Source organism: Danio aesculapii, chromosome 1, assembly GCF_903798145.1.
Source record: "Danio aesculapii chromosome 1, fDanAes4.1, whole genome shotgun sequence".
NCBI lineage: Eukaryota > Metazoa > Chordata > Actinopteri > Cypriniformes > Danionidae > Danio > Danio aesculapii.
In genome coordinates this window covers 30,204,549-30,219,488 of record NC_079435.1, presented here as the reverse complement: position 1 = coordinate 30,219,488, position 14,940 = coordinate 30,204,549, and the positions used below count along the sequence as shown (strand labels likewise).

The following is a 14,940-nucleotide window of genomic DNA, read 5'->3' as shown; positions in this document are numbered from 1 at the left end:
CAAAAAGCTGAAAAAGCTGAATATTTCATGGATCAAAACATTTGGAATTTTGGAAAGTAAAACATCATGTTTTTTTTTTTCTCAATGTACTCGTAGCACAAAACTGCAAGTGGAGTGATGACACGTCGGTTTCTCAGTATTATTCATAGCAGAGTTTTCTTATCCTATAAGAAGACCTTGCTTCTTAATTATTCATGAGTGCACATGCTTTCGGAAGGCAAAGCATACCTGCCAAGCTGTGAGACCCAATGACTGAGTGAGACACGGGTCGCATGTGTTGGTTTCCATGAATCACAAGGTTTGTTGCATGTTTTTCCCTGCGATGCTGTCTGGGCCGAAACAGCAAAGGTGTTGGTTTGCAGCAAGCATTTTTATTAGGAGAGCTGTACAAGAATTGGAGAATGGTGGACTTTATCTTTTATCAGTGGAGTTCGTTACCATTGAGAAACATCACCTTTATCCATGCTGCTGTGTTCGCACATGTTTAAAATCCTCCAGATTACCGGCAGGGTTAATGGTTGAAATAGACAGGGCAAGAGACCTGCTGCACCTCTATCCACTGTGTCTGCATTCAGACTCGGGATGTCCTCCTCATTTATAGTGTTTATATAAACATGATTATCTTGATAATGATATAACAAATTGTGGTTGTGTGTATGTGAAATTAAGAATGACAAATGTAGCAGGACATTAAATTACTTACTGTTTATTTTTATGTATTTTAACTTTGTAAACTATAAAATCATGGGTCTCCTCACGGTTTTTGTCTCATTTTGTAAACTGACTGACAAGAGTTGTTCACTCCACTTTTTCCCATGCACTGTCGGCCACGCCCACTCCCCCTCTGCTCACAGCGCTGCACCACGCCTATCTAGGAGCATTTTTTGAAAAATTTCTGAGGTAGACTTGAACTGAAAAATGGGGGTTTCATGGCTCTTTAAGGAGAGGCCAGAACATGAGACTGGGATCTTAAAGGCTGATTTATACTTCTGCACACGCGTAAGTTCCGGCGTAGCCTTTATGCGGTCGCATAGCCCTCGCCGTGGCCATCGATGACGTGCACTTCTCAAAAAATATAACTACACGTCGCAATGACGCATAGCGCAAGCTCTGTGATTGGTCGGCTTGGGTAGCTGTGCCGAGTGTGGGCGGTGCTGAGAGCTGCGAGCCCGATGGAGCGAGTGTTTACAAGTGTCAAGTCCCGTGAAGTAGCTCCAGATGGAAAGTTTTGTTTTGTGTTTACCTTATGATTAAAGTTGTTGCACGTCCGCCGGTTCCCACCTTTGAATGAGCGAGTTTGAGCTACATGCATATTAAGGTAGCATTCAGAAAAAACAAAACACAAGTAAAGAAACTCGACACAGAGGAACATAAAAACCTACTGCCAGCTAGAATTTCTGAAGTGTTATTGCAGAGCAATACAAACACCACGCAGAAGTATAAATCCACAGCTACACACAAGGCAGTTGGCATGGGTCACGCCGATCACTTGATGCAGAAGTATAAACTGCATCAAGCGCACACGTATGGTCTGACGCAGCCTGCGCATGGTCGCATGACCCTTACCCTTGCTGACGCCAATGCTGACATGCACCTCTCAAAAAAATGTAACTACACGTCGCAATAACGTGTAGCGCAAGCTCTGTGATTGGTCGGCTTGGGTAGCTGTGACGAGTGTGGGCGGTGCTCAGAGTTGCGCAACAGCACGTAGAAGTTTAAATGCATGGCTACTTGCAAGGCAGTTGTGGTGGGTGTGCGTGGCGAATGTGACATCATTGCAATGTTGGCAAATGTTCGGTTTGGGTGCACATGACATCAATTCGGCTAGCGGAACGAACAAGTGTTTTTTTAACTTTGAGCATGGCTCCACATCCAAAGATGCAAGACTTGTAACCGAGTCTGACCTTAGAAATCCAAAACAACCACCTGATGTTTCTTTTGAAGCTTTGAGGAAAAACAATGCATATATTTTGTGGAAAGGTTGCCCTGGGCTTTTTAAGTAAGTTTAAGTACGAAGTTAACTTGGAAATATAAAATGTAGCCTAAGTTACTCATTTCCTCAACTGTACTAAAAGCAAACATCTGCACGAGTGTCCTCCAAAATTATCCACAACTTATATTCATTTTATTTATTGTTAAATTCATTCATTTTGCAACTCCACTCGCTGACTCCTTCCCTACTACTGTTTCGTCATGACAGTTAATCCGAGTTGCCCCTGTTGTTACAAATACTGTAATAGTACAACAGCGAACATGTCAAGTATAAAAACCTTCAAAGTTCTCACTGTGTGCGCACAGTCAAGCGGAGGCTCACGCTGTGGACCTAGACGAAAGTATAAATCAGCCTTTACTGTCAGCTGGAGGAGCCACCATCGATCATAAGAAGTCAAATGAATGGATAGATTCCACCATGATCTTCCCGACAACGGAAGGGACACAACTTACAGCCTTTCATCTGGTTAAGGACCAAGTTTGGAAAACTGAATCCAATTGCTTTCTTTTCTTTCCTCTCTCCCCTCTCTCTATGCTATTTTTCTCCATGTCTTTTCATCTTCTTTCTATCTGGCCTCCAGTATATTTTCCCATGACTGGTGGCCAGCCTTTGAGGACCAGATGTTAGGGAAGGGAGACTTAGAACAGAGATGATAGGGGTATGTTAAGGGGAGGGCGCCATGGCCAAGAGCCATGGGAACAGAGCGAAGCTGGTGGCGCGAACACTGATGAGCATCACCTGGGCTCCACACCTGCTGCTTATGTTTTAGTTTTCGTTTATTTTATTATTAAATGTCTGAAACATTTAACTTTCTCCCTTTGGCAAGAAAGCCATCAAACCTAGTTACAATAACAGCGTTAGAAGTTTTCATCATCATAAATGAGTACACCCCATTTTGAAAATGAATATTTTTATCAACTTATCGGTGAAAATAAAGATTTATTTAACAGTTATATCTATTAAGATAATAGTTTTGTCACCAAACATCTACTGAAATACAAAGATAGTTCAATTAAATTCAAACTAAATATTGCAAAGAAAAAATTACTTAGGTGAAAAAACTTTCACCAAAATTGTATATACAGTTGCCCCCCTGAATTATTCACCCCCGTGTTTATTTTTTTCCCCCAATTTCTGTTTAACGGAGAGAAGATTTTTTCAACACATTTCTAAACATACTGTAATAGTTTTGATAACTCATTTCTAATCAACGAGTTATTTTATCTTTGCCATGATGACAGTAAATAATATTTTGCTAGATACTTTTCAAGACACTTCTATACAGCTTAAAGTGACATTTAAAAGCTTAACTGGTTAATTAGGTTAACTAGGCAGGTTAGGGTAATTAGGCAAGTTATTGTCTAAGGATGGTTTTTACTGTAGTCTATCGCAAACAATTAGTAGAACTTCGGATGCTGCAGTTACATGGGTATTATTTTATTAAAGCTATTACATTGCAAAATGTAAAAATTGTCAATATGACCACCTTGTTTTTTTTAGTGTTAACCCGTTCCCCACCCTCACTCCAGATTCATTTAATGTGATTGTGTTTTACTGTATTCTTTTTCTGTCACAGCTCCAGAGAGGGTCTAAATTCTCAAACAGTCCTGAAATTTGGCCCTGATCTTCATGAGCTCTTAGTGGATCTTCTGTGCCAGTTTAGTCCTCAGCAGGTCATTGTCTTCCTTAAGACGTCTCAGGACTACAGACTGGAGGAGGCCATCCAGGTATAAATCAGTTACCCATACACACATATTCGCTGTTTTAATGCTAGAGAGCTGCCTAATGGCTTTCTGTCTTCTAGGCATGTCTTTCAAGTCATTATGTTAAATCCCCTCCACTGAGTTTCTATCCAACATCCAATGTTCCATACAGATTTGAAACACTCTTTTTAGGCTAGTTTTACATAAATAATCACACATATACCACACAATCAGAGATTTTCAAGTGAAGTGCAAGTATATGAATAAGATTCATGGTTTATTTTCAGAGTTTTGATATTTACTGAATTCTTGACTCTAAAAAAACAACGTTATGTTTAATTATATACACTGGGGAATATGTTAAGAAAATCGATATAAATTTATATATAAATAGAAGTTTTTTTTTAATTATAAACAAAACTGTTATGCAATCTGCACACTGAAATATAAGTAAAAAAAAACTGTCACGGGGTGTTCTCTCCCCAAGGGGTTTAAATAGAACATTTATTAATATGGACTTTTTAGATTTAAATGTGTACTATTTTAAGGTACTGACCCAGCTTTATTACAATTTGTGTATGATAATGGACATAGCCAATGTCATTTTTTTTCAAAGGAATAATAATTTATGCCATCCTGCACGTGTTTTGACAGATAACATGCTGGTGATTTGATGCTTTGCAAAAGTTGCAGACACCTTTACCATGCTTTTTTTATGCAAAATTCATTTAAACAGCCATTTAGTAAGAAACTTGAATAGACCTAGGCTACTATAATAAAGAAAATTTGCTCTAAAAGTAAAACTAAATAAATTGCTAAATACTCTTGACACGTGAAAGTGTAAAGCCTCCAGCCAACAGCACATGTGGAAAGTTATTGCAAATCATATTTAACAAACAGTTTAATACAAATTTTATGCAATTTTGCTCACATGGATACTTGAATATTAATTAGATGATGTCATTAATCTGCTGTGCAGTCAGCCAATCATTGCATTGCTGATTATGATTTCGAGGATCAATAGATCTGTACTTCGCAACACACGCAGAGATCTCCAATCAGTTTATCCAGACATTTTAATCTGTTTCGCAAACTTGTTTGAAGAACCAAATTAGCCAGAAATCAGTTATGAAGATTAAAAGATCCAGGATCTGCCAAATCATCTTAGATCATTTAAACAAGATACGAAGAATGGACCCCAGGATTTTATCATATACAGTTGAAGTCAGAATTATTAGCCCTCCTTTGAATTTTTTTCTTTTTGAAATATCCCCAAAATGTTGTTTAACAGAGCAAGGACGTTTTCACAGTATGTCTGATAATATTTTTTTCTTCTGGAGAAAGTCTTATTTGTTTTATTTTGGTTAGAATAAAGGCAGATTAAAGAAAAAAACATTTTGAGGTCAAACTTATTAGCCCCTTTAAACTATATATATATATTTTTCAAGACAATAATCTGCCTAATTGCCCTAGCCTGCCTAGTTATGCTAATTAACCCAGTTAAGCTTTTTTAACCCTAGTTACATCAAAAATTAGAGAAAAGTTGTTAAAACTATTAGGTTTAGAAATGTGTTAAAAAAAAAATCTTATCTCCGTTAAACAGAAATTGGGGAAAAAAATAAACGGGGGCAAATAATTCAGGGGGGCTAATAATTCTGACTTCAACTGTTTCCCGGAAACGCAAAAAACTATAACAAAAAGTGCAAAATTACATGAATGTTATGGACTGTTCTGCAATAAAGATAACATTTTACAGGTATTCTATAAAGAGAGTTACAGAAAGTGTTTACTATTTTACCATTTAACATTTGCAAAATGTTTGAAATGTATTTATCCATGCAGTGACATTCTTTATCTAAAAATAGGTGAGTTCACCCAAAATTAAATTTAATTACTCCCCTTCTAGCATTCCCTTGAGGTCCATTGAAACTTTCATTACTCTTCAGGATTCTGAAATCTGAGAGCTCCATCATCATCAATAGATGGCAATGGTCCAGACTCATTCAGACTTGAAGACATATTCAAAACAGACCTTATGCCTTTAGTGATTCAATCAGAATATTTTCAAGCTCTTTATGTGTGTATACACTGTTGACATATACCCTGGATGCGCTCGTGCTTTGCTTATTTCACACAGGCATACGGGGTATATATCAGTGCACGGGGCTCATGAACATGTGCCTTTTACTGAATCTGCGGAGAAGAAACGGTTGAAGTCATTCATTTTGTTTTACAGTATGTGCGCACAAAAGTTTTGTTGTAGCTTGAAAATATTCAGCCTGAACCACTGTAGACACTACTTTTAGTACCCTTCTGGGACCATGTCTGTCTTTGGAGTATGATGGAGCTCTTGGACCTAACATCTTAATTTATGTTTAAAAGATGAAAAAAAGGGTTCATGAGGAATGACATGAGGGTGTATTTTCTGGGGTGAGCTATTTTTTTAAATAGAGTGATGCTAATTGCTTATGAATAAGTTTATCAATTAAACACAATCTTTAATGAGGTTAATTTACATATCAAGAAGGGATGTTTATGCTGAAAAGATTGAGATTTACTTCACCACCTCATTTAGCATAAATCTATTTAAGCTAGATTTTATATGATTAGTGCATAAGACAATATTTTTGCACTGAAATACAGATGATTACCTAATTTACCCCCCAAACGGTGTGTTTTGCAGTACACGTTGAGAGCTAGACTATATCTAATCAGTCATCATAAAACCAAGTAAAGGTTCCCAATCTGATGCAATTAAAGTTATGGCTGACAGGCTCAGGCAGAGAGATGTCTGAGAAATGAATGAATGAATAATGAAGGCAGGGCAGTTTTATGCTGAGACAGACAGCCAGCCAGAAGAAAGAATCAATACTCTTACAGAGGCAGAGTGGCACCTGCTAAATATTTGAACAGACACCTTGCGCATACACATGCATGTGTACAGCATCTCTAAAGTCCAGCTAGCTCACTTTATTGCTGTTTCACTGCTCTTTGTATATACGTCTCCCTATCTAGACCCGTCTGCTTGTTACTGTCAGTCTGTATTGCCTTTTTCTCTCTCTATACCTTGTCTCACTTGCGCTGTTTTTGTATTCATGGATTCAAGTGTATTCATAGATGCCAGTTTGTGTTTTTCGGCTTTCCGCATAACCATTCAGTTTCAGAATGCATTTGAATGTTTCATTATGGAAATGTTTTCTTCGAAACGAATAGTCTCACCTAAATGCACTTTTTCTGTTAGTCTGTTCATCCATTGGGCGGCTTGGAGTGGATCATTTGTCTTGGTAATCTTGACGATTTGACTGCAACACAATTGACAGTCTTATCTTTGTCTTGTCTAATCACAGATCACAGAGAAACACAAGCTGCATGAGGCCACAGCCTACCTGCTGGAGAGGAAGGGAGATGTGCAGGGAGCTTTTCAAGTCCTGCTGCAGGTTTGAGTTTATCACACCACACATGCTTGCAGAAAAAAAAGAGAGAAAAAAACACTGAGGAAGATATGGGTCCATATCAGCTTGAAATAAATGTTTATTGTCAGCTTTGTGCTCTATTGTGATTTAAATACAATATATAAGACATAAAAAAAACCGTCTTAGACATGAGTGTGTGTAGATGTTTAAGTGGATAGTTGAAACCAAACCAAAAATGAAAATTCTGTCAAAAATTACCTGCCTGTTATTTGTTTAAAATCATTGTTTCCTACTTCCTGCTGAACATTTTAAAAGAAAATTTGAAACACTTTGCAATCCTGTAACCATTGATTTCCATAGACGACGTCGTCTTCTTTCTTCTTCTTCTCCATCTTTCTTCTTCTTTTTTTTCTTGTTCTTCTTCGATCTACTTCAGAGGTGCAATGGAAGTTAGTGGTGCAGAGGAGAATCTAAACTAAGTGGGGCATCTATGCAGTTGCAGAGGTGCAATGAAAGTCAAAACAGGTATACACGCTTCTGTGGAGGTGTTTAAACTGCTGTGGCTGTGCTGGGGTGTGTGTCAGAAGTGGTATGTTAAATGGAATTGTATGTGAGCTCAGGCAGAGCGTTACTGCAGTGGTGCTGAGGGTTAGTGTAGCTCAGTGGAGCGTCTCTGCTGCTGCAGAGGTGCAGTGGGTCGATATGGAGGCAATGTGCACTCCCGCGGAAGCATTTACTGCTGTATTAGTATGACGAAGTAAGTGTATATGAGCTCGTTTAGAACGTCGCTGCTGCTGCAATTGAAACTCAGGGCGACACCTAAATGGGTCGGAGCTGTGGTGAATGAGAGTGAATAGAAGAATGGGATAGTTCAAGTTTGGAGGGAAAAAGTTAAGGAAGTAAAAAGGGGGAAAAGGGTAGTGAAGGGGCTCCTATGGTACTAGGAGGGGAATGGGTGACAAGGCAGAGCCGTTCTTTTACCAAGAAATGCATGTGGGTGAAAGTGGGCTGGAGAGGATCAGCTGGGCTTCTTTGAGGTGGTATTGCTCTCCTGTGGTGGAAGAATTCTAAGAGGGTTTGGAATGGGTGTGTGGTTTGTGATTCAGGTTGCTGAAACAATTTGCTCCTGTGTTTTATTGGGCTTCTCCTTTTTTTCGTGCTTCACTCTCGCGTTTGTCCTTTTCTTTCTGAATGGATCAGATGACTGAAACACTTCAACAATCACACACACGTTATTATCATCAGCTCAAGAAGTTCATTATATCAAATATTGATGTGATCGCGAGCTCCCTGGAAAAAGCGAAAACCGCTCAGACTTTTAGACGGCCTCGTAAAACAACAACAGGCACAGCAGATTTTGTTCTTCTTGGCTTTGTTGCTGTTCATCAATACAATGAAAAGGTTTGTTTGAGCATCAATGGCTCTTTATTATATGCAAATATTATTTCCATGTGATGTCTCGGCTATTAAAAAAACATGGCGGTTCCTTTGTTTTCATTTTGGCTAGCTCCACGAGATTGTGACGTATCTCTGTAACCAATCAGCGTTCAGCTGCGTGTGTAGCTCCACCTTTTGGTACCCTTTCTCACGTTTGGTACCCTTTCGATAGGGTGGCGAAAAAGTGGTACAGTACAGTTCGGTTCGGTAAACTTTTTGACAGTGGAAATGGGCATAAAAGTGTTCCGTACGGAACCGTACCGTACCGTACCACTCAGTGGAAACAGGCCATAATTGGTTGGATGAAGGTTAGCTTCTTGAGCCAGCTGTCATGATCTCTGAAATGAGAAACGAGAGAGAATCAGAAGTTAAATCTTTTACAACATGTTACATGTACGGCAGACATAATAAATTGTTTTAGCTGATATCCATGCAAGGCATCTTAATAAGGGCATGGGCAACTATTAGAATGATATGGATCTGTGGACAAGCAGGAGGCTTAAAAAGTGAGTTTCTTTGGTAGAAATCACTTTATTCACGCTAGTCTGGTCTTTCAAAAGATTTATAAAATGTTTAATCTTTGTTGGAGAGTAGTTATGTTCCCTTTGAAGCTTGCTATGTACGTTACCGCGGGTGCACCGCTAGGAGAGCAGTGAGAGTTCGGCTTCACTGCAATGGCTTGGATCGCGGGCGTCTTGAGAATTTAGGCAGAGCTCATGGATGGTGATCAAGTTTTGACTGTGATCTTGCTGGAGAATTGGGTTGAAGACACGGCAGATGCGTTGTGTGAGGCATTTTGAAGTGCAAGGTTTTGATGTTGTTGTTGAAGTTGATGTTGAGATTGTTGTTGGAGTTGTAGTTGGAGATGTAGTTGTTGTTTTTGAAGTAGTAGTTGTTGTAGCAGTAGCATTAGCAGTAGCAGCTGATACGGAGCAGAGCGGTCTTCAAAACGAAGATGGCTGTGAATCATAAATTAAATAATGCGGGGCCAGCTGCAAGCAATCACAAGCATGTGATCCTCTCGAAATTAGTTTAGAAATAAACTTCACCTAAAATAATTGGTCTATAGCTTTTAATGACATCATTTTCATTGTCATTTCATCTCTAATTGAGTATAATCTTTAGGCAGCCTTTAAAACTCAACAGCAGGTATGGCAACAGTAGGGCTTTAACAAAACTTCTACAGAGAGCTAAACTGTCAAATGTTTTTACAGGTGTACTATACATTGTTATATTTTGGCCACTTCAGCCACCTGCGACCAATTTTCCAAGTCCCAAAAGATTCCTATAATCCTAGGCCAAAATCTGCAGTGTTTGATCACTAGTTTGAAATGTTTCCCAGCAGGTGATTAATGGCCACTGCGATCCAATTTTTCGTTTAATGAAATTCTGACAGTGTCAGAAAATTTGAGGCACAGACCTGGATTGTGGCGTCACCTACAAAAACGGTCATGAACAAATAGAATCAGAACTGCAGAAGAAAGCAGTGTGACAACAACTTTCTTCCACACACCATCTTTGGTTGTTCTTTTCAAGACTGGCCATAATAAACAGACAAACAACTGCATTTGAACTTATCTTTACTGTTTACCAACAAATCTGAGCGAACATCACAACACTTTGCACCCAAACTCAATTTTATCCATGCAAAGGATTGTATTTTATGTGGGGGAAATAAGTATTCAGCACACCACCATTTTTCTCAGAAAACTTATTTCTAAAGGGGCTGTTAACTTAAAAATTTCATAAGATGTTGGTAACAACCAAAGAAATCCATATATTCAAAGAAAACTATATTAATTAGTTTACAAATCATTCGTCTACAGATAAAATTAAATTACACAGCAAAAAAGTGTTGAACACATGAAGAAAAGGAGGTGTAGAAAGGCAGTGAAAGCCCAGACAGCAGCTAAAATCTCTTAGTAGTTATTCAGCAACCCCTTTATCATAGTAAATTAATATCATCTGCTTCAGTCCAACATCTGCATTAGCAGGATGATGAAGATGAAACTAGGGTGGACATTTCAGCAAGATAACGATCCAAAAACACAGCCAAGGAAACTCTCAAAGGCTTTCAAAGAAAGAATGTCAAGCTTTAGAATGACCCAGCCAATCACCTGACTTGATTCAAGAGTTTCACTCTGTTTAAATCTGTGAAAAACTCACACCTGAGCAATGCATGTAACTTCATTCTCCATATGAGAGTTGTCTTTAAACTGCCATCACCAAAAAAGCCTTTTAACTTTATTTGTTATATTTTTATGTTTTGTATTGTTTGTGTTTTTACCATAATCTGGTTCAATTCCATGTCAACAGCTCCTTTAGAATATTTTTTTTCAGAAAAAAAAAAAAAAGCACAACGTGTTGAATACTCTTTTCCTCACTGTAGATACTGGCGAGTGAGTGTACTACAAAGCCTTTTTTACAGAAATAACAGTTAAGCAAACAAATGTCACGTCGCAAATATGGGAACATTTGTATTCATAGCTACACTGTAAAAATTGCTGTAAAATTTACAATATTACTGTCAATTTTGGTTGCCAGTAACACTGTAAAATTTACAAGTGCACTGTAAATTAACAATTACAATAGTGCTTTCATTTTACAACACATTTATAATTGCTAAATTACAGTGCGCTTGCAAATTTTGCCAGTGTTACTGTAAAAATTGACAACAATAGTGTAAAATTTACAAGTGCACTGTAAATTAAGAATTACAAATCACAGCACAATTGCAATTGCTAATTTACAGTGCACTTGTTAATTTTAAAGTATTACTAACAACCAAAATTGCCAATAATACTGTAAAATCTACAGCCATTTTGACAGTGTACTTATTTTCTCATTTTTATTCTTGTTCAATTCAATTCAATTCATGTTTATTTATATAGAGCTTTAACAATGTAGATTGTGTCAAAGCAGCTTAACATAGAAGCTCCTGTAAACTGAAACTGTGTCAGTTCAGTTTTCAGAGTTGAAGTTCAGTTTAGTTTAGTTCAGTGTGGTTTAATTTTCAATGATAAAAGTCCAAACACTGAAGAGCAAATCCATCTATGCACGTCTCCACAAGTCCCCAACCAAGCAGGCCAGTGGTGACAGTGGCGAGGAACAAACTTCACCGATTGATAAAATTGAAGGAAGAAAAACCTCAAGAGAAACCAGGCTCTTTTATTCTTGTTCTGTTCTGAATACAGGCCTGGATTGGCTAATCGGGAGGACCTGGAGAATTCCCGGTGGGCCGGTCCATTTTTTGGCTGCGACGGCCGGTGTCTTTAGCTGCTTGCACTCTCAGCAGTCACACTTTTTAAATTTATTTATTTATTTGACGATAGCCTCACTCTATTTTGCTGCAGCTTTGCTCTTTTTATTTATTTTCTCGGAGCCCCGTGAGCAAAATGCAGCCTGCAGTTTAATGATGATGTAACTATCATTCGACCCCAAACAGCGGCACCTTTGTGAATATAAGAATTTAAATAATTTATATTAATGAATATTACACCTGCTAATTAAAAAATCAGATGATTCACTACATTAATATCTGACATAATTTGATCAGAAATCTAAAAAAGGGGACAAAAAGATTAAGCCATCAATAGAAAGTAATACTGTGGTTAAAAGAGTCTTGCAGATAACAGTGCAGTACTTTTTTCTTCCACACACATTGGCATAGCAGCGCCATTGTGGTCCAGTGTTCAGCACATTGCGTTATGATGCCACCGGCCGGAGTTCGAACCTCACCTGAGTAACTTTTTTTAGTTTTTTTTCTTCACTTTTAGTGTTAAGACATATATTACTGTTTGGGTTACTTATGTAGGTGTACATATTTTATTTTTATTTTTTGTGTGACCACTGTTACAACGGACTGGATATCTATAAAGAATTTTGCACAGAATATAAATTCAGATATTGCAGGAAAGGACATTGTGATGTTTTAAAGAATAGTGTTGGAGATTTAGCTACCCTTTAATGTTCTCATATTTATGAAAAACATTTGAAGTTCTAATAGCAGTTGTTTCCTTGAAAAAGACGTGATAGTGTCATTAGAAACTGAATTGGAAATGACCTTATTTTAATATAGTCAGTCGTGAACTGAGGTGGGCCGGTTTAAGGCTTAAAACTCCAGGGCTGAAAAAAGTTCGCACTGTCTGAATACTAGTAAATCTAAAATGATTTTCTTACAATTATAAAACTGAGTTTATTATCTACAGTATGTAGCAGATTAAAATAAATACATAAATGTTTAACTAATAGTATTAATTGATCAAAATATTTACTGTCATTTACTGTCATTTTGTTTTTGTTTCATGATAACGGGGTTCAGCATCATCAAATGTGTAACATACTGTATTAAGGAAGTAAGACACCCATGGGGAGAATTTGTGTATATCTTTTTTTTTTTTATCAATTTAATGACCGGAATGGCTCACTTGACTAATTAAATATGGCATCATTGACAGCTGAGAACCCATAGCGTGACGAGACTTATAGCTGGGAATATGTTTGTACAGTCTGACAAGCAGCAACCACAAATAACTATAATAAATCATACAGTCTGCACCTTAAGAGCTATAATATATACAGTTGATCTAGGACAATTACATTCCCACTTTCGTTTCATTGTCATATAAAATATTCTCAACGTATTGAATTTTACTTAATGGTAGTTAAAAGGAACTGTTGTTGGTCAAATAACCTGATTGTCTCTTTTTGAGTGGATGCTTCAGAAACTGCTTCAATGAAGTGTATCACACTTTTCACACTATTTTGCACTCAGTTATGCTCTTTTTGATTAGATGTCAACTAGTAGGAACAAGCATATCCTCTATGGTGACTCTAAATACTGGAGTCTCTTAGTGTTTGATATAAGTGTATTCCCTCGTCCTGCACCTTTATTAATCAATAATTGTTGATGTGACTGCAGTGCCATTAAGCTGAAACTCTTTACTGTTATGAACCCAGTTGGAGAGGCTACATATAAAAAATAGAAGTTGAAAGAAGATTAATCTCAAGAATAACGCTGAAAGGGCATTGACCTCCATCTTGGTAGTGCAGCTCTCTCTGGACCTGAACAGCCAAGCAAATTATCGCAGTTTATAGGAAACTTTAGATTGGCGAAGACAGACCTTTGAATTGATAAAAACTTGATTTAAGAGGGTCAGACGTTTTCGAGAACAACCATCACGGAATTTAACCTGATCTTGTCACACCAACGTTGTGGTCAAAAAAATCATATCAGCGCATTTTCTTCACATTAGAGAAGGTTTGGCATACCTTTTCATACTGGTCAGCATCTGTAAGTGCACTATTAGAAGTATCCTGAGTAGGCATATCAGAGCCTGATGTGGGAACTGCTCTGCCCTGAAGTACAAAGTGCTAAAGTGAGTGGTGGAGTCAGCAGATCTTATTACAGACACTTAATGTCAAGGACAGGATGTTTACCAATATGTGCTTTATGAAGGCCAGGACTATCCTCGTTTAATATTGCTGCAACAGAATCTCACTGCTGCTATATGCAGGGTTCATACGGGCATGAAAAACCTGGAAAAGTCATGGAATTTTGACATGCCATTTTCCAGGCCTGGAAAAGTTTCGGAAAAACTTTTTCCAGCTGTGGCGGCAGGCCTTTTGCACAGATCTACCAACTACCTATGGCATTATTACAATGACAAATGTCATGAGTGCAGCATTACAAGTTGAGATCGCATTTATGTAATACGAGCATGCAAATCTCTTTGCTTGCACGTTAATTTCCTCTGTTCGTCCACAAAACTTTTTGCACAACCTCAAACATATGCTGCTCAAGTGCAGATTTACTTGTGCACTCTCAAATAACACTGCTGAAGTGCTATTTAGTTTGTTTATGTAGTATGTCTCCAACATTTATTAGATTGGCTAGGAATATTTATGAATGTCTCCAATAGACATACAGAGTGGCATGAATGCATCCTTAAGTAAAGTCACGCATTACGCACCTGTCAGTCAGTCAGTCAGTCAGTCAGCAAGCATGTCACCTTAAAGGGTTAAACAAATAACGCACAGCACTACTACGATTACAGAAAAATTCATGCTTTTATAAATCACTTACTTTTTAATACGATTATTACCCACTATTAAAAAAATGACTGAATATTTTGATTTAAAAGCCGTAATGTAGCCGTGGCAGGATGATTTTAGTTGTGGCACCCCGCCATGGAAGAATGTATGTGGCAGAAACCTTGGGTTAGTTGTCTTGACTTCTGTTCTGTCCTTGGCCAATCAAATACTCTCACATTATTGGTGCAGTGTAAGTATTATCTAAATCAATTTTACATAGATATAAATAAAAATTGAAACTAAATAGATTGCTGCGTGTTTTATGGTATGCTGTAATAAATTTGAACATGCATTGTTTTTA

General features: G+C 37.7%; 1 protein-coding gene across 1 annotated transcript in view; it reads left to right on the top strand.

Moving 5' to 3' along the window:
* vps8 (VPS8 subunit of CORVET complex) overlaps nucleotides 1–14,940 on the top strand; it is a 245,667-nt gene that overhangs the window by 140,401 nt on the left and 90,326 nt on the right. Inside the window, exons 35-36 of the mRNA XM_056458636.1 lie at nucleotides 3,570–3,720; nucleotides 7,044–7,133. Of these exons, the coding sequence (XP_056314611.1) occupies nucleotides 3,570–3,720; nucleotides 7,044–7,133 (241 nt within the window). The remainder of the gene's footprint in view (nucleotides 1–3,569; nucleotides 3,721–7,043; nucleotides 7,134–14,940) is intronic.